General features: G+C 37.3%; 1 protein-coding gene across 4 annotated transcripts in view; it reads left to right on the top strand.

Moving 5' to 3' along the window:
• Positions 1 to 27,820, top strand: part of RGS7 (regulator of G protein signaling 7) — a 246,072-nt gene that overhangs the window by 145,677 nt on the left and 72,575 nt on the right. For 3 of the 4 annotated variants that reach the window (XM_005146007.4, XM_031046228.1, XM_031046229.2), the window contains one exon: positions 18,244 to 18,350. The exons of the other annotated variant lie outside the window; for it this stretch is intronic. In XM_005146007.4, coding sequence (XP_005146064.1) covers positions 18,244 to 18,350 — 107 coding nt within the window. The remainder of the gene's footprint in view (positions 1 to 18,243; positions 18,351 to 27,820) is intronic. 4 annotated transcript variants of the gene reach the window in all.

The raw sequence follows: 27,820 nt of genomic DNA, 5'->3' as shown, positions 1-27,820 counted from the left end.
TACACTAGTGGCAAATATATCAAATCAAACTTTGTAAGTTATAGAATGAGACTGTACCTTGAAATAGACACTCTCCTGTGATTTTTCAGCTTCAGCTTTTACCATTAATAGTCTTTTCACTTAACTGATGCAGTTAATTTGTAAACAGATGCTCACCAGCAGCCATGTAAACTGTGATCACTGATCCAGTGCAATAAAAAGGAAGGTCTCAGGAGCACATCTGTGTTTCTTCCACTTTTCCCTCTTTTGCTTTGTAGTAAAATCTCTCTCCAGCAGCTGCTGCATTAGTAATGACTTTGAATAATACACAGTGCTTGCTCTGAAGGATTAGAGGAAAAAATATTAGTGTTTTTATTTGGATTTATGAAAGTGTACTTGAAAAATTGGTCAGCTCTAGGTTTTTTTACGTTCCTTTCCCCATGCTTATTCAGTAAGGTAGCAGCAAAAAGCAGGAGCCAGACAAGACATTCTAAATGATTGCTATTTGGGAGACAGTGCCAGACAGCTGCAAGTGAAGGGGAGAGATTCTTCCAGAATTTGCTAACAGAGAAAACAGCCTCTTATGGAAAGGAAGACAGAAGGGAATGGAAAGGTCATGCTTATATTTGCAGTCTTTGCATTAATCAGAATCTGTGGAAATAGAGCAAGAGTAAAATGCATCCCATTTATCAGCTCAACTAAAAGTAATTTACGCTGCCTGCCCACATACCTTAACCCTCATACTAGGAATCTGGGAATATCAAGACACTCACTTTTTTCATTTGCTTAACAGAAACTCAGGCACATTTTGTTTGACAAGACAAACCTCATGAGCCTTCCTCAAGTCCAGTGTATAATAGAATAACTTTCTAACTTTCTTCTACTGGATGAATTTGGTCTGAACTTGTCAGGTCCTGAGGCATTTAAATGGAATAATGACTAATTTTGGGTGAACAGAAAGAAAGTAAAACTCAAACCCTGCTTGGGAATAGAAAATGTCAAAATTTACAGACACTGTTTTAGCAACAGTAGTATTAATGTTGTGATACTGAAGCAAAATTAAAATGCATTGGTCAGTTTTCCTTTAGTTATGTGTAGCATGGGTGGCACTTACCAGTGTGTGGCAATGGATGGGCTTCCAGCCACTGCTGTGGTTTAAGGACTGCAAAGTTAAATGTTGATGTGCAGAGGTTATTGTTCTGTGCCCAAAGCCTTCAGACAGGTTTTGGAACTGGTGAACAGAGGTGTATCGCCTGTGATTAAATTGAGATGGGTAAATCAGACTTGATGGTTTTCATGGTTTTCCACTGAAGTTTTTTCTGGTTGAATGTAATTTGTAACCCTGTGTAGAGTGCATATGTTAAGAGTGTCTCCCAAGATCACGGAGAGCAGCAGGACCAGCCTGGAGTAAGCTTTCACTCTACATATGTGCCAGTACTGTCAGAGCAGGCTCATTCCCACATAGTCACTCTGGAAGGTGATTAACATGTTGGCCAGTTTATTTTCTCACTTGCAGATAGATGGTAGCCTATATCAGTGCTCATTTCCAGTTCCTTTCAAGAAGCAGTCACTTCTTCAGCTGTTTGGTAGTTTGACAACTGGTTAAAAATGAACATTTTTTTTATACTTGCAGGAAAGAAATGGAGTTTGTGACTGGTAGAGATGCAAAGAGTTCGTGGTATTATTGACAAATCACTTCTTTTACATAGGCAGATAGGTCAAACTATCACGTTTCATCATACTATGCACATCTAAATAGGATTCTGCCTCCCTGGTTTCCGTAAGGTGGCATTATTTTACAGTATACTATATAAAATAATGTTTTTTCATCCTAGTAATTAATATGCACTGTTTACAGATAGGAGGATTTATAAAAATACGACAGTGTAAACTCCAAAAAACCCTTTAGAAACCACTTAATAAACAGTGAAATACATTAAAAATATTATTATGAATATATAATAGGTTATATTAGCCAAGTACAAAACAGGGCTAGTCTACATACCTAATCCTATTTATCATTAGAGTAATTTTATAAACTTTTGAATTATCCATAGCATATTAATGCACAGTATCTGTTTAATTTATAAATGTGATATTGGAGGAGTGGGATAAGACCACAGTTATGGAATTTGTTGCCTTCTAGCATAATTTGCTACTGGAATGGGTTGCCCAGGGTGGTTGTGAATGCTCCATCCCTGGCAGTGTTCAAGGCCAGGTCTGACAGAGCCTTGGGTGACATGGTTTGGTGTGAGGTGTCCCTGCCCATGGCAGGGGGGTTGGAACTTGATGATCTTAAGGTCCTTTCCAACCCTAACTATTCTATGATTCTATATTGCTGGTGGTGGTGCAACAAAATATAAATGTTCTGTAATATTGCTTCTGTGACCAACCTGTTTGTTATTGTCGATAGCATACTAATTCAAAATATACCTCTTTTGGTTCTAATTAGGCTTTGAGGAACCTGGTCTAGTGGAAAGTGTCCTTAGGATGGCAGGGGGTTAGAACTAGATGATCTTTAAGGTCCCTTCCAAGCCAAAGCACTCTGATTCTGTGATTCGACTCTAAATTGTGTAATACACATTTCCCATAGTTTTGATGGGAAAACCACCTTCAATTGAGTTTTTAAATGTAATTTTTTCTTAATACTAAGCCTGATTCCATGGTCATGTCTACCAAGCTATTTATTTTTAATGAGGAATAATTTGTGCTTTTAATATTAAAGTCTCCAAATTCTACTCAGAATTATTTTCTGTGGGAAATGTAATACCTTCACATATCATCCACCCCTCCCCCAACTTTAATCATTAAAGGTGAAATTCCAACCCCGCAGAAGGCTGGAGGTTTTCTCGTTATTTACTCCAAAAGAAACAAGATTTAACTAGACTTTTAAAAAAGAAGTATGTGTAACATGGCCTTTATGCTATATAGCAAGGTAAAATCCAAAAGCTAGTTTATAACAAGTGTCTGATACCCAGTTAGATTCCAAAAATTGGAACAAAGCAGCAATCAGCATTTTCTTTAGGATTCAGTGGGCTGTATGGCCCTTATTTCACTGAGGCCTTTCAGAATCTCACTGAGTGAAAAGGAAGAAAGAAGTACTGAATAGAATACAAAACAATGATTAGGAAAATAAGTCTGAAGAAACCTATTCAGATAAAAAGTTCCTGCTAAAACTGTTACCAGATCCAGATAATAGAAGCTGAAAATTGGAAAGCGTTAATGTCAAGTAATTTCATTGGAAAGAAGTTCAGATGCTATGTTGCACCAATTAAAGGCATGTATTTCATCCTTTCTGTCACAGAACAAATTAGGCTATGAGAAACCTAAATTGTGAAATCTTTACCCCTGGAGTTACCTCAAAGTACAGAGCTTCATCATCGAGCTATATATAAGATGAGCTATTCAAAACTAATACTGGCTTTTGCCAAATGTGTTATAAGGTCTGGAAAGCATTATAAACAGTTTTAGAATCAAGTCCTAAATTGGGCAATTTTTGTTCCTTAATTTTCATTGAAAATTCTCCACTTTGTTCTTCTAAGGAGCTGGTGTTCCTAACTGGATATCTTCTTCCAGGTGTTGCACCAGTCTCTTTCCCTTGATGCCATCACTCAGCATACGGAGCCAGTATCTCAGCATAAGGCAAATGCGTATAGAGCCAATATTAACTTCCAAGTGATGCACCAGGTTTTCAAAATAACTGGCTTCAGATACCACATACTGCTGATTCAAAAATATTATCCATTCCCTATCTTGTCTGCTTGCATTGAAACTGTGCACACCAGCAGCTGTCACTTATTGATTATTCAACATGCTCAGAGACTATTATGTTGCTGACTTTGTTAATAACAAGAAAACATACATTTTTGACTCAGCTAAGGGCAGAAGTACAAATGAAGACCAATAGAAAAAGTGAGCCCTTTTAGGAAGAACTCTTAACTTTTAGAAATAAAGATCATAAATTAATCACTTAAATTATAATAACTTTCCTAATAAAAGATTTTATCCCATTTTTACTATAGTTACATTTTTTGTGATTTTCTTACTGTTTGACAGCCTCCTTCTGAACCTTTGGGATTGTACCAAGTTTTGGAGGTTTAAGAGGAAGAGCATTTACTAATTCCCAATTCATGTTGGCTTAATTAATTAAAAGCACCTAAATAATTGTCTAGAGACTTCATTAGCTTTCTGCTTCCTTGTTTCCTAGAGAACTGTGTTATATAGTAATGGAAAGTGCAAGTAGGTGGAAGTGAAATTTTAAATCTGGACAACTTAATTGAATAAAAGCAGTTGAAATCCTATTTCATCTTGCCAACAGCTGCTGCACCTATTTTTAGTCAAGTAAACAAAAATGTTTTGGCATTTGCATGTTGTATGTAGCATTTGATGATTGGAAGGTTAACATAAGGCCTTCTCGTGATTTTGTTGCTACTTGTCCTTAAGAGGGTTTTCAGTTTTCCCATAGCAAACGTAGAGAAATACTGCTGTCCACACAGGAGCATAGTGACAGTTAATTTAACTGCTGGGTGGTCTACTTTACTACATAGAATACCTCTGGTTCTCATTTTCTTATGACCACTGATTGGATATAATTCACATGTTCTTCTCCATTCAGATGTTCTTCCTCTTATGGGTTCAGACTTAAACTGGGGAAGTTTAGATTGGATATAAGGAAGAAATTCTTTACTGTGAGGGTGGTGAGGCACTGGAATGAGGCACCAGGGAAGTTGTGAATGCTCCATCCCTGGCTGTGTTCAAGGCTGGGTTGGACAGAGCCTTGGGCAGCATGATTTAGTACAAAGTGTCCCTGCCCATGGCAGGGGGGTTGGAACTAGATAATCTTAAGGTCCTTTCCAACCCTAACTATTCTGTGATTCTATGATAATATTTCTCCTTTCTTCTGATTACAGTAGTTGCATTCCATTACTTAATCAAATTGCATAAAGTTTCAGGATTTTCATGTTTGTGTGATGGGGTGGGTGATAGGAACTATCTCTAATAGGGTTTTGTTACCTGCAAGGCCTCGTTTGGCTTTGGAACACTTGGATGCACAAAGTATAAAATATCTGGTGACAATAGAAACTCATAGGTGCTAAAAAATTACTGTTCTCAGTAAAGTTGAGGCTCAAATTAATAATAATAATAAAAAATCCAGACTGTAAAAAGCCTCCATTCACCTCAGTTAAGCATGCAGAAATTGTAACAAGTAATTTACAATTAGCCTTGAAAGTTTGTTTCTTAATTACTGTATAGTTTAAGGTAATATCTTATATAAACAGGAAAACTTAACAATAAAAAACTTCTAATAGCTTTTAAGCTATTAGAAAGGTTACAAAGAATTATAAATGTGGAATATTCATATCTTGAAATTGTGGAAGTATTTACATCTTCAGATATAACTACTAGAATGAAATAAAGTGAAATTATCATAAGCAACTACTATATCATAATGACTGTGGGATAAATAAAGTTTTAAAGTTTTGGTTAAGGTCTTTCAGAGAAATAAAAATGCTTTGGGTTGTTTTTTTAATTTATAAGTGAAAACTTAATTTTTGAGGAGGCTGCATATATTTGGCACCTACCTTGATATTTTCATGTAGGCTGGTTTGAAGAAGTTAGGAACGCGGTTTCACAGTTTCACAGCTAAACCTGACATGGATTTTTGATAGTAGTGACCACCACTATAGTTGCATAATAGAATTAAAGGTGCACACACCCATCCAGACAGTTTCAGCTGAAAATTCCCAGGGGTTTAAAGTTCATGTTAATGAATTTTTCGAAACATATGCTGTGAATTGTCTTAAAGCAGACAAAAAGTTATGCATATCAGAAATAGATCAGAAGTAATTCAGCTATCCACAGTAATTTTAACTATAGATATGGTGGCTGACTAAAAGTAAATAAAAAAATAAAAGATGTATTTAAATTTCTGTGTGGTACATTTATAAGGTATGCTGACATGCCAAAACTATTTCCAGGAACAGGAATTAACAAATAAATATGTTGCATTTTCAAATTTCAATATTAAAAGAGACTATGCACACCAGGGGCATTTAAGCAAAGTAATGGTTAAGGATTAGTTTGGTTTGTTTTTAATTAGCAAGCCAGAAATCCGTACAGTAACAAAAAACATAGGCAGCAATGCAAATAAGTATATATTCAATGCATACTCCAAAATACTAGAAATTAAGTTCATTTTGTACAGCCACATCAGTAGAAGCATAAGAAAGAGCTGCAGTCAGACTATCTGGACCATGAGCTGTTTCTGGCAGTTGTCAGTCACAAGTGCTCAGGAAGAGACTTGCACTGTAGGAGGAAAGAAAGGTGGTGTAGTGGTCTGTTGCTTTGCGTGTCCAGATCCTGACAGTCTGAACCTTAGGGAATCCCCTGACCCACAGATGCTTCCAGTTTCCTTTTTAATAGCTCTGAATGACCTTTCTTTCATTGCTTTTGCAACACCCATGACAATATGTAACACAGGTTAGTCAAGTATTATGGATGTGCTTTTTTATTTTGAAGGGTCTACCTGATAGTCACATTGGCTGACTCTAGGTTATCGGGTTCTGAAAAGCAAATTATTATTCCTCATTCATTCACTTTCTCTTGGTTAGTCATGATTTTACAGACTGCTATTGTGTCTGTCCTCCATGGTCTGCTTTCTGATTTGTGATATTTCTTGTTGTGTGAAAGCCTCCGTAGATCTCTTGTAATCGTTATCCTCTTTCTTCCCATATTGTTGGTTTGGGAGTTTTTTGTTTTGTTTTGTTTTTTTAATATATAGTTTGAGGTAAAATGACCAGAACTCTACTTGGAATTTATGATGTGAACATGCTAAGCTGCATACTATCAGTGTCTTCTGGTTTCTTTTGTATTTTTTTCCTCATAACTCTGTTCTGTTTGAGATTTGAGCAGGCAGTTTCACAGAATCATATAGTGACTCTTGTTTTTCTTGAGCAGCAGCAGCTGACTTGCAGCCGTGTACTCGGCATGAGAACACCGAGAGGAAGAGTTCATATTTGAAATTTTTAACATTTATAAAAATTTAATTTAATCTGCTGTTGTATATTCTAGTGCATCATTACCCTGAAGTCCTTCTACATCTCCTCTCAACTCACTTTTTACTTACCTCAGAAATTATATACTTTCAATAAATTTTGTTATATCATCAGTCACACCCTTCTGTAAATAATTTAAGATGATACTGAACAGTTCAGGATCTGCTAAATGCAGCTACAGTGGTTAACGCCCTTCAGTGTGGTAACAGAGCTCCTATGCCTTACCTTTATTCCTGTTTCTGCCTATTGCTTTTTCCATGACTTTCTATCCCAGATCTGCTTAATTACTTTAGAAAATATCTAGGGGAATATGCTAAGAGCCCCTGGAAATCCAAGATAATATGTTAAATAGATTTTCATGACCTTATGTGTTCACTAATTCCTCATAAGAATGTGCACAGAGTTGTAAGACGTTGCATTCAACAACAAAGGTAGTGCTGAGTCTTATTTTTTTGTTGCATTTACTTTAATTTTCATTCATTCTACCCTTTATCATAGTTCCTATCATGTTGGCTGTATGGACATCTGTTATATTGACCTTTTTTTTCCCAGATTTCCCCTGGATGTCTGTCTAAAAGCCAAGGACACATTTTCCAACTTTTTTTTCCTTTAGTATTGAAGGTGTTTTGAATGATGAATTCCACACTAGGGGTAGCAGTTCAGCAGTTTAATATTTGACTTGCCTTAGAACAGAGAGTGACCATTATGTTGATCCAGCTAGATGCTTTTGTCCTTTTTATCAATTTATTTTAAAGCCTTTGATAGTTTTTGCTGCAGCTGTTGTCATCAGTGCTATCTCTTCCTTCAGATTCTTCAGATTAGATTCTGCCACAGGTGAATAAATAGGTCATTCACTGAGACCTGTTCTTTTCTTGTGGAAGAAAAAAGAAAAAAAAACATATGAAAAGGTTTTCATTGAGCTGGTTTTGCTAGTTAGTGTTTCTATATTTTTAATAGCAAAATTTATCTGGCTGAACTGGCAGTTCTCTACAATTACCTGTGTAAATTCTGTGCGATGGGCAGGAGTGAGCACTGGGGTGAGGGGCAGTTATGGCAATAGGAACATGTGATGGCATAAAATGGAGTTTTGTAGCATCTGAAAAGTTTACTCTTTCATCCTTCATTTTGATATGGACACTGAAATCCATTTAACTTGCCACTCAAAGAAATTAATTATAAATAATGGATGAAGAGAACTTTCTAAAAGTGATCCTGTTTGTAATAACTGCCTTGATTTTTGTATATATGCACCCCAGACAACTGTATCTGATCACATGGGGAATCCACATTTCTGTGTTATTGTCTAGAAAGCTACCTCCACTCTTTGTTCTTACATTGCCCGAGCTTTGATGGTTTTTTTTCCCTGATGTAGGTCTCAATGACACCAATTTACTTATAAAGCTTTTCTCTCCTGTTGGACTTGAAAAGCATAGAATTCTTCCCATTGAAATAAATACATTATTTTCAGCATTTTATGCTCTCAGTTTGATGGAGGTATAGATTTTTTTATGAAGAGGTTTATATTCTTCTTTACTGTGTTGAGTGCAATGAAAAAGGCAGTTATTTTTCTAGCTGCTGCTGCTTCACATTCTTTGTGTTGTCTGAACTGCCTGGTCACAAGTGGGTGTTCTGTGATTATGATAGCAATGCATGACAATGATACAAAATTAATGGTTGATGTAGTAGCAACTGATATCCAAACAGACATTGAGACTAAAAAAGTGTCATGATTCATCTTAACCAGCAGTAATCGTAGCAAGAGTTTAGTGCAACCTATTGCTTACCCTCACCCACCTTCAGAAACTCCACATTAGCTGCCATCCCTTTCATTCAAGAATATTGTCTTTGGTAGTTCTTTCAGGAACAAATATTTTGTGCACTGAAAAATCCTGTGCCTGCTCTAGCTATTTACTGGCCACAGATCCAAGTGGTGCATCTACCACATCTGTTACTGACATGCCCTGGTTCTGCCAAGGCTTAACCTTGTGAAGAAAGTAGAAAGGTCTGGTGTAATAGCAGCAACTGGCAATCAGTATACAAGAAAACCTGAAATAATAGCACAGTACTTCTACTACTGAGTAGTTTATGTCCAGTATTTTGGGTCTTTTAGAGATGCTTGAAATTGTGGAACAAGATTTCTCTGAAGATAATTTGAGTGTGGTATCTGCAGTAATGGATTGTTCTTGTAAATTTTTAACTTTTATTTTTATTTAGGAGATTTCCTCCAAAGGGTGCACATACGACTTTATACACAAGCACAGAATTTCATACTAGAAGGGGGAAATCAGTGAAGTGTTAGGAAATATCATGAGGATAAGTTCAGACTGTCGTTAGGGAAAACAAGGCACACAGGTTTTGATTTTCTGTATTTTGCCCTGAAGAAACATGGGAATCAAAGCTCAAACTAAAAAGTTGCAGGAAACCCACACTTCAAAGAAGTCTGGATTTCATCCTTCTATCATTTCAATTTAAAGGTACTAGAGATGTCAGTAATAAAATAGCAAAATGTCTGTGATTTCTGCAAAATTGAAAATGGAAAAATTCAAAAGTAGTAATTGTGAAATTAGAAGAAATGTTTCATAAATGTTGGGTCAGGTTGGTGGGTACAGAGCTAAATTACACCACTGCAGGGTCTGATTGCTGGTGTGATATTGGTAGGTACTTTAACAAATTGAGGAGAAAGATGACAAGGAAACTAAAGGCAATTTTAAACACTTTCAAGCAACTTTTCATCACCGTGTGCTGAATGAACTGGTTTCCTAGTGATCAAATTGTGCCGTATTCTGGTTTCCCTTGTAAAGCCTACCCAACACTTGCAGCTTCAATGGATTTCTTCCACCCTGTGTATCTGCACATTTCCAATATGCTAAACAAACACACTCAGCAAATATTTCAGATGGGGATCTTTGTCAAAACAAAAGCTATGGTGCTCACCTCAAGTCATTACATTTTGAGGTCTCAGGGGTCTGCCTTTTCAAGATACAATTTTGTTAAAAGAATGAAAGCTGAGCTTTAGTAGGAGGTAGCAACAGTTAGTGTGTGAATCACCTGAAATCCATTGGGAAAGAATCATATAAGGAATTTATCAGAGAACACTAAATGTTTTCAAGAGGAGGGTTTGTATATTGCTAACAGTGAGATGCACTTCTCTTTCAAGGACTAACTCCTTTTTTTCTCCCATTTGATAACTGTTTTCTTTCTTCTTTTCCTTTTTCTTTCTTTTTTTTTTCTCTTTCCTTTATTTCTCCTGTGAGTGAAAAAGGTCTTTTGCTTTGTTGATTTTTTTTTTTAATTCCAGGAAACTGTAGGTCAGCTTCCCCTTTCATTCATTCTTTCACAGTAATGTGATTTCTGTTGATCTTGTGTGGGTCTTTCTAGAGTTATGTCAATTAGGTGAGTTCCAATTCACTCACATCCTGTGAGCACGTAAGGCAAGGCTGATAATGTCTGCCTAGTTTGCTGGAAGTTTTTGTGAACAAAGAAGTCAATGTTTCAGATATACATCATTGTCTCTACACTTGGGATATCTGTATAAGTGACACCCAGTATTACAGATCAGCTCAGGCTGTAGACTGTAAGAGTGGACACTACAGTTCCTTGGGCAGATGAGGATTTATGACATATCTCTGATAGATTTTCCTCTTTACCTGCTGAGTGATGTTCCTGCTGATGCCTTTGGCCTGTTGATGGCATCAGCAGCCACTGTCCAGCACACAGCACAAACAAAATCCTACCTACTTAAGTAAGCTGTGGTAGTGAAAGATAGCTTGGTTTGTGATGGGCATCTTGGAATCAAGCATGAATCTAATTTTAACTGGGTTTGGGTAAATAGTGCTTCTTCTGTCAGTGACTCTTTTGCCCTCCCTCAAATGACTCTGAGTGCTGCTCCCTTTGCAAATTCAGTCCTTCAGGTGGGACAGATGAGGGAGGCTTACAGTGATGTGGGTGTTCAAGAATTTTCTATCTGTTTTATTTTCCCATCTTTAAATACAACAGTCAGGACCAGAGAGAGAGAGTCTCCTACACTTTATGTGAGCATGAGAAGCAGGTTGTATTTTATTACTTTAAGTTAAAGTTAATCCGTTGCAGCTTGTGTTCACACTGGCAATGAAATAACAGCAGGAGTGAGGTGAGAGTAAGTGATACTCTCTTGGCATTTGACACTTAAAATGAATGTGTGCTTGTGAAGTTCTGACTCATTAATTCTTTTTCCAGTCAGTCATGTGGCTTAGCAATGCACTTCAGTACCGTGATGGATTTTAGATTAGACAAATAATGCAGAATAACAAACACCTTATTGTTTGATGGAAAGGGAAGTTTTCATTTGTTCAACATTTTTGTGTCGAAAAGTATATGACAAACTTGCAAGTTTGGGTTTTTCACTGTCACTTACATCATATAGCAATCTTAAGGACACAGAATGCTCCAAGCCACATTCCTTTTAGGAAATCTTTCTCCAGGACTTTGCTGCACAAAAGAACATAGACGCTGAAAAATGCCATTTTAAAGTGGAGCAGAATTGGGAAGCGCCCACTTTTGTGGAAAGCCACTTCAGATGTTGTGAGACTGTAACTATGATGGTGAGATACTATAAAGTGTTTTATAGACTTCAGAGTAAACATAGAGACCACATCACCTGAAGCCCTGAAATGCATAAGGAAAAGTCAAATCAACACTAATCACTGAAAATATACTCTTTAAGGCAGATAGAAACATGTTTGTTCTGAAGAAAAACAAAGAACATCCATCCTTTTTAATTCCCTCCTGTGGATGTTATTACAAGAAACAACTTATTCCACTGATATTACCATACCCTGCAATTTAAAATAAATGAACTATCATCACTCCATATAATAGTTATAGCAGTAAGGAGAAAACTGCATTATGTTTAAAAGGAAAATAATATGAAAACTCAACAACCAGGGTATATTTTTCATTGTTAAATTTCATCAGGTTTGCATTGTCCCAAAGCATTGAAAATGTCTTTCTTGTATAAGAAAAGTATATTAAAAGTGACTGGCATTTAATCCATCAAGATCACTCTCCTTGAAATGGCACAGCAGATGTCTGGGCAATATTACTTCTCACAAAAATGATTGCTAATCAATCTATGTACATGTGTGGTTTGCTTCACCCACTCAGCTAAATAAAGTTCAACAGCAAACTGAACCCCATGGAATGTCAAGCTTTTTCTGAGGTTTTAGCCCAGCAATAGCACACACATTAAAATACTACACCCACAGCAATATTTTGAGTTTATATAAAAATATTTTTTATTCTGTTGAAATATAAGAGGCTCATAAAGACTTATTTCTGTCTTTAGAAGAGGTGTTTCTTTGCCATTAGCTGTAATAACTTGCAATACTGTCCTCTAGATATGAAAAATTGAAACAGTGGTTTGGGTAAATTTGTTTCTGGAACATGACATTCCATTTTTCAGCAGTATCAATGCTAGGAAAAATGAGCAGTCAAGAACAGAGGAAGCTGAAGTCTACTAGTCTACTCTGTTCTATCAGTTACAGCTCCATGAACTTTGTTGCCCTTGGAATTTTTGTGTGACGTATCTGGCTGCAGTTTTTATTCATTGTGTAGAAGTTGACTGCTATTTGAATTATGCCTTCTTGGTGAGGCTACCTTGCATATTCTTACACACAATGGCTGAAGATTGGGTAATAATAGCTGTGTAGATACCACATTTTCTGTGTGCATCTGTGTACACTTGCAATCCAAAAGAATATATTCTTGCTTTTAGTGTATGTTCCTCCATATTTTTTTTTTAATTTGTATTATGATGTCCTGGTTTCAGATGGGATAAAGTAGATTTTCTTCCTAGTAGCTGGTACAGTGCTGTGTTTTTGCTTTAGTCAGAGAACAATGCTGATAACACACTGATGGTTTAATTGTTGCTAAGTAGTGCTTACTCTAAGTCAAGGACTTTTTAGTCCCTCATGCTCTGCCAGTGAGGAAGGGAACAAGAAGCTGGGAGGTAGCAGAAACAGGTCAGCTGACCTGACCTCGCCAAAGGGATATTCCACCACAGAATGTCATGCCCAGTTTATACACTTCCTGGGGACAGGCTGGGCATGGGTCAGTGGGTGATGAGCATCATTTGTCTTTCTTGGGTTTTATCCCTCTCTCACCTTTTCCTTTTATTATTGTTGTTATCTTTGATTTCTTTTTATTATTATTTTACTTTATTTCAATTATTAAACTGTTCTTATCTCAACACATGTGTTTTACCTTATATTTTTTTCCAATTCTTAGTTGCTAGCTGTGCTTAAACCATGACATCTAACTGCATATAAACATTATTATTTCTACCTGAGAACCTTTAATAAACCTTAAAAGCATTTTTTCAGGCTTATTTTTTCCTCTTAACTGATGCATTTCATAGAAGTCTTTGATGTTCATAATCTCTATTTGCCATTCTTCTGTATGAAATGTGTTTCTTTACATGAAAATCCCCTAACTGCATATGCAGGAATAGCTGAGAGATGCAGAAGCTCTCTGAAATGAACTTCTAGGCATTTAGGAATGCCTAGACATGTAGGAATAGTCTGCTGCTGGCTACATTTTTCTTTTCAGGCTTATGGCTTTGTTTCCTAAATCCTTCTGTTCTACTTCATTGGCTTCCTAGAGTATTTATTTTTCAGTCTGATTTTAGCAAATTGAGGTGTATATCAAAGTGTTGCCCTTTTTGTGTTTGTAGTACACTGGACAACTTCTTGCCTGGAGATTAGAAACCTCTTGAGATCTGAGTTTTCTTTCTCTGCAGAAGTCTGACTGCTGCTGCACAGAGAGCAGCAGCATTAGTCCCATGTCAGTCTGCTGTGAGGCAGGTTTACAATTTTGTGGACATTATTCAAGTTACAATTTTGTGGATGTTGTTCACCTGTTCGAGCTGTATTTCATTTATAGGTTAATGTTAATGCTTTGGTTATGCAATTGCCCCATTGTCAGGTGATAACAGTGAAGAAAATATTAGACTTCCAAGTGAACACCTTTGTTGTGAGTGGTCTTTTTCTTTAAATAAAGCTCACATTCCCAGGTGTGAGCAACAGGGGATCTTGATATTAAAAGAGTATATTTGTGCATTTGTATTTATGCAATGCTGAAATACATTACTGGATTGATAGCCAAAAAAAAATTAAAAGTAATTGTCTGTTAGCTGATGGAAAAAAGAGAAGATGTGACAAGCTTATATGTCCTATTAACTCTTGATGGCTAAAAGGACAGAGAGATACCTCATCATTGAGCTAACGTAGATTTATCCCAGCTGAATGAGTTTGCCAGAAGTGAAAGTTAAACCCACTTTTGTGTCCATACATAACTGAAGAAGAGATATAGGCTTTTAATTGGGAATGGTTTAGATCTTAACCTTAGTTGGCTTCTGGAGAAGGCCAGGTCAGTCTTTCAGATTTTTTGCATAGAGAACTAGCATTGACTCTATACTTGCATGTATGACTCAGTGGTCAGTGAGAGAAATACGAGCTCTTGCTCTTACTGTAACCAAGCTTGCCAGGATTATAGGCTGCTCTGGCAGGAGCTTCCAAATAATTTCTAATTCAATTGTTGCCATACTTTGTTTCTGCTCCTTGTTCCACCTCTGGTTAACCCACCTAGATTTGTAATACAATTCAGGTTAAAAGGGACCTCCAGAGGACTTAAGAAAACTGGAGAGGGGCTTCTTAGAAGGGCATATAGTGATAGGACAAGGGAAAATGGTTTAAAAGGGAAAGAGATTTATATTAGATGTATGGGAAAAGTTCTGTAGTGTGAGAATGCTGAGGCATTGAAACAAGCTGCCCAGAGAAGTTGTGGAATCCAAATCCCTTGAAATATTCAAGGTCAGTTTGGATGGGCTTTGAGCAACCCAAGCTAGTGGAAGGTGTCTCTGACTGTGGCTTGGGGATGGAACAAGATGAGTTTTAATGTCCCTTCCAACCTATCCATTCTCTGAATCCAGTCCAATGCCTTGCTGCTAACTGTGTGGTTACATGATTTTACCCATTCACATCTTGAAACCCTCCAAAGGATGCAGATTGTATACCTTCTCTGGGAAACCTCTTCTGCTATTTGGCAGAAGTCAGAACTACCCCTAGTTTAGTTTATTACCATTGGGGTTTGTTTTTTTTTTTTTTGTTTGGTTAGTTGTTTTTTTTTCTCTCAATTGCTATGAAACTCCATAAGAACATGAAGATCTTGGCTCCCTCATTCCCTCATTTAGTAATCTCCTTTTAGGCAACAAAAAGATGCCCAGCCCCCCCAGCCTCTCTGTCACATTTTCCAGCCCCAACCATCTTGGTGAACCTCCACTGGACTCACTCAAATTTGTTGATGTCTTTCTTACATCGGAATTGACACATTATTCCCGTATTAGTTCAGATGTAGTCTAAAAATTGCTGGGTAAAGAAGAATAAAGTGAGCTCCTTGTGCTCTTGAAAAATATTACAGTCCAGAGTCCAGGAAGAACATGAAACAAATCTGGAGCCTGTTTAGTTTCTGCTAAGTATGAAGAGAAAACACACTCAACTGCGTCAGAGCTCCCTGGCACGTCCTGTCGCCCTTATTTGAGAAATCCTTTCTCTAAAAAATGACAGCACATTTTTTTCCTTTATTTATGTCTCATTTCACACAGATGTATAGTACCTGCAGAAAAAAAAAAAAAGCGAAGTTTTTGGAATTGGCAATTGGCATTATGTGTCAGTGTGAAGAACAAAGAAAAGCTTAATAAAATTAAAAGGTAGAAAAATCAACCCGAAATGAACAGAATCTTGGCAATCAATTCACTACAGAAAGTATACTCAAAATTTCTGATCCAATGAATAATAGAATTTAGGGGCTTGAAATACATGGGTAACAACAACACAAACATTAATTACGATGAAGTTCAAATGGGGATTTGCAGACATCTCAAGCACAAGGAACAAAGAAACACCTTGCTCTATCAGGAGATTACTTGTAGACTTACAACTGGGAGAAGGCTTGTTAACAAGAGTGTGGTATTTTACAGCAGGCCAGAGAGCTGCTGCTGGAGAAGATGAGTTGGATTTTCTTAGAAAAATGTTCTGCTGGAATGACAGGAGCCAGTTTCCTGAACACAGAGATCACTTTAGTAGGCTTATGTGTTCTCAGTTAAGTACTGTCTAGATCTCCTTCCTCATTCCTTTCACATGTTGCTGACTTTGGGTTAACTTAAAAAATGTCCCACTCTACCTCCTGTATCTCCTATACCAGTGGATGTCTCAGGTGAGCAAAAGGGCAAAAGAAGGAATTTTCTGAAATGCTCATGAAGTATGAGTAAGTAAATAAGCCTGTGTTTCCTTCTCATATTCAAAGTAATAGTGGGTGAAGCATAAGCGAATTCCTCTTTCTGTGTCTATTAGCAAGGACACACATCTCTGGACTCATATTTCTTTCTGCGTGATGCTGCAACTGCTGGTCAGATGCTGCAGTGATGTTTTAAACAGGCAGGACAAGACAGATCTGTGATACAGCATCTGTTTTCATTGGTGAAACCCAAATTACTGGCAATAAGAGCAAATAAGCTTTTTCTAGAGGCTGAATGAGAGCCTGTTAATGTCATGGTTCTGTAATATATTTTTCATAGTGCACACATTCATCCTTACTGGTCCTGCATACTTTCTGGTTTCATGGTGAATTCATATTTAGATCAAATATCACTAATTTCTTTGGCAGATCTTCCTGTTTCTGTCTTTCTTCTCTTAGTCTTTTTCTTCCTCACCTTTCCCACCTTCCCATTACTCCATTTGTGTCTAATATAGCCTTTTTGTTGGTATTTCCTTTTCTCACTGCTGATGTCACCCTGCAGCAGTGTTGTCCTTTCCAGCACCACCTCCCATAAGTAGTAGCTTTGAAACTCAGAAGCCCTTGTGATTCTTTCCAGGGCTCATATTTGAAAATTAGGAAGTGTCAGTGAATGTGGACTAATAGCAGGTTATGCTAGGAAATTTTTAATGTTACAGCAGAAACTGCTGTGCAGCTTTTTCAGAGATACATACTTGAGTTGTTACATGGTTGGTAAAGAAATATGATAAAGAGATAGTAGGGCTTAAATATTGCAGCAAGAGCATGACTCTACTGCTCTTCTCTTCTTGCAACATTGTATTCTTGTCAGCTAAATAACGACAGTACTGAGTGAAGGACTTTGAGGACTGATACTGGACAGTGATTCACTTAAAATACAAAAGCACATATAAACCTGATTCGTATGTATTACGGTTTTGTTCATTAAACTTTATTGAATTCATTCTCTATGTATCTAGTTCTAGACTCCTCACTATAAGAGACACGTGCGTGCACTGGAAAGAGTTCAACAGAGAGTCATGAAGTCAGTTAAGGGTCTGGAGCACCTTTCCTAAGAGAAAAGATGCTGTTCACTCTGGAGAAGAGAAGGCTTAGGGGGAAGCTCATCTGTGTGTATAGATACGTGGTGGATAGTGTAAAGAGGATGTGACTAGGCTCCCTGACTAGGACCAGAGTCAATGGGCACAAACTGAAACACTGTAGGATCTCTCTGAATATCAGGAAACACTTTTTTACTGTGTGGGTAACTAAGAATTGGCACAGTTTGCCCAGAGAGGAGAAAGTTAAAAGATGTCTATATATGTTCCTGGTTCTAGGTATACCTGCTTAAGCATGGGGATTGGCTCAGATGACGTCCAAACTCAGCCATTCTGTGATCCTTTGTTATTTTCCCAGTAATGAGAAACTTTTACGGAAATCTCTGTCCTTTACTGCAGTTCTGGTAAAGCTAATGAGGAAGATATCATGTTATTGTGATCAACTCCTTTAACATTATGCAATCTTTGAACATTATGTAAAATGTTCTGAGGAAGAAAAACAGGCTGCACCATCAGGGTGAAAATGATAGCTGTTTTCAGCTTCAGAAGAAGTGAGTGAACATTGCTGTTGCTACCTGCTAATGCTGATAAGTAGTGAATCTACAGCTACACATGAGACATCTAATAGCCATTTGTGAAGGGGAGTAAAGGGCGTTTTTTAGTTGCATCTTTATATTACATAGAAAAGGACAGCACTTTCATGATGTCAGGACCTTGACTGAGGGTCAAGTGGTTATCTGCAGTGATAAGATGAATCTGAACAAGAAAACTAAACTGATGAAAAGAAGGAGCTTGGTTTGGTTTGTTGTTTTTTTTTAATTATCTTTCTCTTGTTCTTCAAACAGTGGAAGCTCTACATTTGGGAACACTGATGGCAGCACATGGTTATTTCTTTCCAATCTCAGACCATGTTCTAACACTAAAAGATGATGGCACCTTTTATCGATTCCAGGTAAGTGTTTTCAATGCTTTCTTAATTTATGCAAATGAAGGCTCATATTAAAGGCTTTATACAAAGGTTCGTAGCAAGTTTTAACGTACTTTGTCTTTTGTGTAAGCTAGTAAATAGTGGCAATTCAAACAAAGTAGTATTGAAGTACTGTGTATTCTTCAAACAATTGCAAACACATTTCTACATTGATCTCTCAGTCTCACTGCATGCAAAAAAAAACCACGCAGATGCTTCAGAACAAGTTGAAAAGACATACATGTATATCTATATATACCTACACACATTACTCAGGTACCTACATAGTTGTATTTTATCATACTAGATTTCAAACTAAGGGCTTGGGGACCAGGAGTGTTGCTTTTCTAGTAATGAATAGCAGTCTAGAAATTTGCAGAGAAATACCACCTTTGGCTTGAAGCAAATATGCTTGCACAGCATCTGATTATGCATTCTACAGAAGAAATTAACTTTGCTTGCCATATATCACCACTGGCAATGGTAGATGCATTTTGTACTGCTCTTCCTATTAGGTGGTCTTCCTGGTAGGTAGCACCAACAGCTGCTCCAAGATCTTCCTTAGAGATTTGTTGTTTTGAAATGAGATGATGATTATCATTATGAAACTGATGATATGAATACTATAGTGATCCTGCCCTGTTAGTTTTGTGTTAAATACTAACAGGAAATTATCTGGTAGAACAAAATCCATTGTCTTCAAGATATTTAAGTGTACACTTTGTCTTAAACATTACTCAATAAGAAGCTATCAAGAACAAAAATAACTGAGACTGTGGTATTTAAAAGGAAAAAAACAATATATTGGAGACCAATCATAGTCTCAACCATTGTATTACATTAATTGCTGTGCAATACTTTCATCAGTATTTTGGCTTGAGTTCTATAGACGCATATAAGAAAGGTTCATAACATTTGGTCTAAAACAAAATCTTAGAGTGAATATAATTAATTGTGAATAGCACAGTCTGTCAAGAAAGAGAATGATATTTTCATATGTGCATACAGTATTATCATACTTTCATATGTAGATCCTGTGGGTCAGACAATAAGAAAACCCTGTCCTTCCGTGAGACCATAAGTTACATGTGTATATAAGGAACACAAAGAACAGTCACTCCAAGCCTCCTCGCCCAGATTCACACTTATGTTTGATCCTGGAGAGAGAATTTGAAGGAAAATATTTCCTTCTCATGATGCTTCAATCCCATCAATGTTCAGTATAAAGAAGAGAGGGATGGCACATAGGTGAAGGGACTTACTACTGAGGGAAAGGCACTGATGTGATGAGGTAAGTGAAAAGTGTAATGAATTCATAGAATGGTTGAGGCTCCAGTTCTTGGTTTTCTCTGCATAAGTAGAGGCCAGAAGGAGAAAATATCTGAGGACTTCATTTTGTAGAGAATGGGACTTATTTATAGGAGTGCTGGTCATTGAATTCTGAACAGATTCTGGCCTGCTTCTATCTTAAACATGTGAAATGAGCACATCTGCTAGCATGACAATTTGACTGAAGGATATTATAGATTAGAATTAGCTGCACTGTGAACAACTAAGAGTACTGCAGCTACCCTGCTGTGGGCTTTCCTGAGATGTCTGCAGCCTGCACATTTAGACATGAAGTTTCAGTGAGGGTTAATTATTAGAAGTATATTACTTGATTTACATAAGTTAAAGATTTGGCACTTATTTGACATCTGCATAAGAATACGGTAATTTCCTCAAGTGTTACTCAGTATATATCTGCAGTATTTTGTTTGTTTGCTGCTCTATGGTACCTTTTGTATTGTTATTCCTATGTTACAATTTTAGCTGTTAATGTATAACATGAGAAAAAAAAATCACAGTGGTGTCATACTGTTAACTGGATTTGGAACAGCAAAAGTTATAATTTCACATTCCCCACCAAAAATAAGGCTAATATAAAATCTATTGCTGAAGCTCCTAAATGGGAAGATGAAGACAGCATACTCAATGAGGAGGAAAGTTTGACTGCAAATGCATGAATTTTGAACTAGAGTAGTTGTTTGGGTGCTTTGGAAATAGGACACCCTGAGTATTGGACAGGATTCTCAAATTTCTGGATATTTTAATAAAAGAGAAAGTTGTGCACCTGCCAGCACTGAAAAGTTCAGAAGCCTTCCCTGCAGAGTAATCTCTCTTCAGTACAAAGATCTAGGTACAAAAACTAGCCTATCTACAATAATGTTCTCCATGCACTTCATTTTTGTTTTCTAAAGGGTGACACATTCCCTCATGACAGTAGAATTAATTCCAGATTGTTTTAAACAACCTTCTGTTGTATACAAATAGCTAAAAGCAATGGAGATTGTGCTTCATTTATGCAAATACCCTTTTACAGGAAAAGTTATACTTTTTCAGTTTTTTCGCTTGCCGTCAGAAGGGCTGTAAAGCCATAGTTATATTGGCTTTTTAAAATAGTAGCTCCTTAAAAATAATAATACAAAAAATCCAGATCATTCTTTGACCTACTTAGCTGCAGCTAGGTTAGTTTCTGTGATAACAATTTAATTCAAAGGGGATGGGTTAAATATTAATTGCCTTACAGAGGAAATTTCTTAGTAGTCTCAACAAGGCAAATCAGAAAATTCAGGGGCAGTGATACTTTCTGAACCCTCTTGAACAGCTGCATTGTGGGTTTTTGTTAATTTAAGCCATGGACCAAAGAAGCTGAATAGCTGCTAACCACCCTCCTCTACCTGAGAGCAACTTGCTTTAGAAATCAGATCTTCCTGGGGCCAGAGATTACTCATTATGACCTTTCATCTGAGTCCACATCAATGATAGTATGTCTGTCCTGGTAAGAAATTTCTGACTGGCCCTTTTAGCTTGTAAACTTCTATAATAGTCTCCCAGGGAAAGATATGCTTGTTTTTTCTTCAAGTTGCACATGCATTCTAAGTATCTCAATGTTCATAGTGAAAAAAATAATGTTTCCTAATATCTTTTGTCTTTAAGGAAGCTCCTAGGATCCTTGAGGCTAATGATAATGACACTCCTATTTTTCTATGAGATTAATTTGTGATTTTCAGAGATGAAGTTTAGGTCCTGCTGTTTTTCTGTAACTTTTAAGATGGAAGGTATAAACACTTCAGGGAAAACGTGAAAATGGGAACATTTTTTTGTGAAGGTATGAATCTGGTGAAGATAGCAACAAAACTCAGGGATCTCAGCAAGATGAAGATTTCTCCTGTGGTGTCTTCTGCTCTATCACTTTCTTGACACATTTAACTGCTCCAGCCGTGTTTACCTGTGCTTACACTGGGAACAAAAATATGCAGCAATCACTGTAAAGATCTTGGCATATCTTTGCTGCAGAAGAGTGTAGATCATGAAGTGTTGTGCATACTTGTGTCTCAGGTGAAATTACATTACTTCCCACATCTCTCTGAGTCAGCTTTACTTGGCTAGGTACATCTTGGCTCAGTCCTGGCCCAGCCTCCTGCCATTCTGAATTCTGAGGCTGTGGCTGAACATCGCAGCTCTCTAACCACTCTCCACAGCCTTTCTGGATAATCTACTGTGCCTTGAGGAAAGGAATTTATTGGGAGCCAGATTTTAGAAATAAAGGAAAAGCAGGTATCTTATGCAACGTTTGGCAGGTTTTCTTTGGCAATTGTAGGTGCAAGGACTAATTCATTGTCTCTTTAGCTCAGGCTCATCATAAAAGGATCTGTTTATGTTTCAAAGAGGCAAAACTAATTTCAAATCCATGTGCTGACTACCCTATCCATGTCCTTTTTCCTTTTTAAACTCCTCACTCAGGGATGCTTTCTCCCTCATTGCTTTCTGTGCTCATCCCCTTTCCAGGTTAGAAAAGAGGAGCCACTGAGCCAAAATCCTTATTGTTTCAAAATTCATCTACTTTTTATATTTTTTGTTAAGAATTCCGAGGTAATTGTGGAGCACTACTTGCTGTCATCCTTCCTCCAAGGGCTTGACAGTGCTGGACCAGTGATCTTACCCTTTTCTTTTACCAGGAAATCATTTGAGCCAACTGCAGTGAATGTAAAACTGAATGCGCATGAATTCTGCCATGCATCATGCAAGGCATTACTTTTTTTTTAGTAAAGACTTGGTTTCTGCTGTTTTTAAAGGCTCCCTGGTGCCTGTGAAAAAAATAGCAGTAATATGCAAGGGAAGGTTTATGAGTGATTTGAATATTCCTCCTTCATCCCAGTAATTAGATTTTAAAAGATTTTGCAGATTGGAAAAGCTTCAGAAACAACAATTCTTTTCTTATTACTATCAACAAGGGATAGCTGAAAGATGCTTAATGATTTCCGTCCTTAATAATACAGTTTAAAGCATTGAAATTAGTCATGTTTTATAACAGCTGATGGGTAACACTGATTTTTATAAGTGGCTCTTTCATTAGCTCAGATATTATTATTGATTAATTTTTATGGTAGGGCCAAAGCAGATCTATTTGTTTTATCACAGGATTACCCACAATGCATAGCAGCTGCTGCTGCCAATTTGTTTAGTGCAGAATATGTACTATATTACGGGATTTTGTTTCATATGACTTTATTAATAGGAGGATTATGGATTTCTGTGGCTAGATTTACCTAATTATATTAGTCTGTAATGTGAGAGATCCAGTATGTGTTTGTGTGCAAAACCATTTTTTCCATCAATAGCATAAAGGTCCTTGTAACAGCCTGTTTTTTTTCTGAATGCTTGAATGGCTCTGCAGTCGCATGTACAGTGCTAGGTAAGCATTATTTCTCCAGCTGCTGACTTGTACTTATTTAAATTATAGATACAATTAAACAAAGTGCCTTCAAAGTGTACTGATAAAAACTGGCAGCATTATTTCTGCCTGGGCTGATAAACAGTACTTGACTTTGCCCAAACCATTCTACCACCCACCTTCCTGCCGGCTATAAGTGGGATGTCATGGCAAAATGACAAATGTTCCCTGTTTAATACTTGCTCATGACAAACTGCTTCACATTTCCTTCTGAGGAAAAGTAAAATTATTAAGTACAAGATTTCCTTCAGGTTTTCTATGTTTCACAAAAAAACCCAAACCTTGATATTTCATAATCTTCTCTTTGAAAATGGTAGTGTAGAGGTACAACAGGTTATACCACATCCCTAACTCTCCTGGGGAAAGCCTCCACTTAGTATGATTTCCATATTATGAAACAAAGCGCACAGAATGTATAATATTTGTGCTGTAGGAATATGGGATATTGCAAGGGATGTTAGGATTCTTCTACAGTATACTTGGGATATGCAAGTTGTAACAAATAGTTAAGCCAAGCTTTTTTTTTCATAGTCCAGGTATAGAGAAGGTGATTTAAGTGGACAGAGCCTCCTTGCATTGCTGTGGAAGGTTTTAATAGATCAGATGAGAGCTGGCAGCTTTCTTCTTTGCACACACCTCCTGTTCTTATTCCTGACCTCATTCTGTGCTAACAGGGATCTTATTATTGGACTCTTAACTTCCTAACGTTTTCTTTTTGAATGAGGCAAATCTTCCCCCAGTCTTCACATAGATAACCTCTCTAGCAAGTTCTTCTAAAAGGCTGTTAAATGTCTAGACTGTAAAATTGTGTGGAGACTTTTAAAGCAGAAGTGGAAAGATGTAAACTCAGCACATATATAGTCACGTGTTATGTGATAGAACTATTTGAGGGATGAAGTAAAGACTACAGTTGTAGGAAAATCAGGGGTTTGGAGTCAAAGTTTCCAGGGGTTTATGTCTGAAACCTTGTGCAAGCTCAGTGTTCACTTGCTTAGTGCAGAGGCTGGGACAAAAAATCTCTGCACAAGTAAGAGCCCATGAGGTGTTGGGGCTGAGGAGGGTTGCAGCTAAGAGCAGTGGGGATGTACTCAGAGCAAGCCCCAGCAGAATGAAGACAGGCAAAGGACTGTCCAATGCACTTGAGAGATGCCTGAGTGGGGGACCTTGATAACACCTTTCCCCCAAAATTTAACATATCTTTCTCATAATGGAATTGTACTGTTGTGGGAACCTTGTGACAAGGTTTCTTCCTGGGTTTCTTTTTCTGCCATGAGTAACATTACTTGAGATTTACTTTTGTTGCTGTATTTTGTTAAAGAGTTTTCCAGTTTAGCCAGTGTATATGGGACATGGTGAGGTAGATTAAGACCAGAACTTTGACTGTTAATGCCAAACAATTAAACAAGAAAATGTGGAACAAACCTTTGGGAAAGCATGAGTCATTTTAACCACACACAAGTATATTGTTGATTTTTTTTCATACAATCACAGCATTGCAAAAAAAACTTTAATCATTTTCCATTTTCAGTGTCTAGGATTTTTTAAAGATTTTTTTCTGGTTTGTTTTTTTTTTTAATTTGTTTTTTTGCTTAAGTTTTTCTTCTATCCCATACCACTATTTTTTTTGTGCCTGGTTTTAGAATTGTCCTTGTCTCTACACCCACCAATGCCATTTCCTGCTTTGAAAATGAATAACAGTTTACTCTTTGAATACAACTTTATCAGCACCTGTAGCTGCTTTTGAGCACATAGCTTACAGTGATACCATAATTATAGAATCATAGAATGGTTGGAGTTGGAAAGCACCTTAAGATCATCTAGTTCCAACCCCCTCTGCCATGGACAGGGACACGTCACGCTAGACCATGTTGCCCAAGGCTTTGTCAACCTGGCTTGAACACCACCAGGGATGGAGCAGTTACACTTCTTTGAGTAACCCATTCCAGTGCCTCACTACCCTCACAGTAAAGAACTTCTTCCTTATATCTAACCTGAACTTCCCCTGTTTAAACTTAAAACCATTGCCCCTTGTCCTATCACTACAGTCCCTGATGCTTTATTTACTGGTTCTTTACTTACTGGTTCCTTACCTACTCATCAGAAAATACTGTAGGACTTTGCCTTGGTCAAAATAAATAGCATCTACTGTTTATTTCTCATCTGGCCGGGACTTTACACTGTCAATGACCTAATATGTTTTTGAAAAATCAAAATTTTAGTAACCTTTAGCTTTTAAGGACTCAGAAATAGTTTATTACAATTGTTCAATCTAGACATCTAGAAAGATTAGAATACAGAAAATTTTGTCTTTTTCTCTTTTCTGAAAATGGTAGACCTTCCCTTGCTGTAGTCTTCTAGGCCTTATGAGATTATTTTTTTTAATGACTGATGTATTTCAAAGGTTCCTGGAATTAATATTTTTACACGTGTAGCTTGCTTTTCAGGTAACTTGCACCCCTTTAAACATCATGCAGACAATCCAGTACTTTTGATACCTTTTGACAGCTGGATACGAGATACTACAGAGAGAGGAGAAAAAGAAGTACTAGAGTAAAGTTGCATCATGATATTTGCATATATATAACTTATATGCATATAACTTACAGTGCTGAGAGACCAGAAGTTGTTCCTTAGTTTAGTGAGGTTTTTTAGTTTTCTACAAATAAACACAGTTTATCCATGTGAAAACACAGTAATTCCTTAAGCATTCTGTGCCGAATTTCAGCAAGCCTCTGACCTGAACTGTCTGACCTCATATAAATGTTTCTCTTCCTATTTTCTGTCCTGTACTTTGCTCTGTAGTCTTACCTTCATGTCCAAATTAATTTTGGGCATGTTTGCAGAGCTGATTGCAGGCAGGCCTGAACTTCGTTCCACCGGGAGCCAGCTGGCTGGTGGCCAGTTCCGGCCACATGCAGTGCTTGAGCTGATGAACTGTATTTCTCAGTAGGTCCTATTAAACGCATCCGAGCACCATGCAGGCAGGGTCTCGGCTTGTAGTTCAAGTGCAGCTTTTGCCTGCCCAGTTCAGAGAATCAGCAAGGAGAGCTCAGGCCTGTGCATTATTCCTTGGGCAGAAGGACTTTTATTTGGGCAGTCTCCCTCCTTCTGGGGACTCAAACAAGGAAGGCATTTAATAATCTTCTGTACTTATCTGTACCACCTGTCATTTGAACCCCATTCTGATATTGTAATGTTTGTATTTTGCTGGGATTTCTTTTTTGACTTCCCTTATAACACATTATTGAAGCCTTTTAACTTATCATCTGTTTTGCTAATTAAAACTTATGTTCTGTTTTAACTTTTCTGTTTTTATCTCCCTGGTGCAGGTAGGCTTAGACTCCTTCTTAGTACCATGGGCATTAATTTGTGCTTTTGGCATGATCTTTTTTACATGTTGAGTTGACTGGAGATTACCAGTAGGCTATTACACTGGCCTGTCTCTGCACTTTGTCTCTAAAGGTACTTGGACATTTAGTGCAGTCTCTTTCAATACCTGCCATCTGCCATTTCTTTTTCTCTTGGTGTACTTTCCTGAGAGACCTTGCCTGCCTTTTCTCGGAGCCTGCTTGCCCTTATGCTGCTGTGCTCTTCTTTGCAGAATACCAGTTTCATCCTGCAGTTGCTTTCACTCCGAGTACTCACAGCTGCAAGGTCTTGGTTATGTATTCTGTAAAGGAACAAAATCTATTTTATCTGTTCCCTCAAAAGTGTTGCTCAGCTTAAAAAATGAAAAGGTGTCCTTGGTGCATTTTCATACTTCTCAGCACTGGTCTGATCTGAGTCCCTCTGTTAGAAGCAGTTCTTGCCACTGGAACACACCTTTTCATCATTCAGAAAAGCCTTGGCCACGTTGTCCCCTAGAGAGCTAAAGTGACATTTCACAACATTAAGATCCTGTTCGCTTTCCCATATTTTGTTTAGTGCCCACACTCCCTTTGCCACTGATGTGTAAGTCCCAATAAAAAGTTTAATGTTATTTTATCTAAATACTGAAACCAGTAATATCAGATTTATCCTTGATTGTTATAATGTCTTTGATTGCCTCTCGGGACTATTTCCTCCGGTATTCTTGCTGGCTGGGAGTAACTTTTCATTTATGTATGATACAGCAGACTTATTCTTGCATCATAAACATATAGTTGTGAATATATAGTATTTCCTCATAGTTTCTGTGAAATTAATGCCCAAAGCAGTTGTGGAATTTGCTTAGAATCAGAAGACAGAATTTATTTTTTAATCTTTGCTGGGATGGAGGTATATGTAATTTGTCAAGTGTATATATGTAATTTGTCTAAGTGTGTATGAGGAGGTTGAATATGGAATTTGCAGCAAGTCTACTCACAATTGAAAGAATATGTATCTCTCTACTTCTGAAATGGTTCTTCCCCTGTACCTTTCTCCAGACTTTCTCCACCATAACTGCAACTTTCCTGTAAATAAAATCTGAGCTCCAGCCACTTTCGGCTCCGGAGCTGCCTGAGCGGATATGGTTTATATGTATTTAGTAACCCTCACTGCATCTTTAGGGGTTTCTCCTTTTTATTTGTTCTTATACTGGTCACTTTGACTTCAGTGGCACTGTAAACGAGTATTTCATAGGAGATTTATCACTGCTGCTTCAGAGCACAAATTAATTTATTAGGAACACATCCTTTAAAGTTAGCTTCTTTCTTTT

Source organism: Melopsittacus undulatus, chromosome 3 (genome assembly GCF_012275295.1).
Source record: "Melopsittacus undulatus isolate bMelUnd1 chromosome 3, bMelUnd1.mat.Z, whole genome shotgun sequence".
NCBI classification, from domain to species: Eukaryota; Metazoa; Chordata; class Aves; order Psittaciformes; family Psittaculidae; genus Melopsittacus; species Melopsittacus undulatus.
The sequence above is the reverse complement of the archived record's forward strand: the minus strand, read 5'-3'. Positions and strand labels throughout refer to the sequence as shown.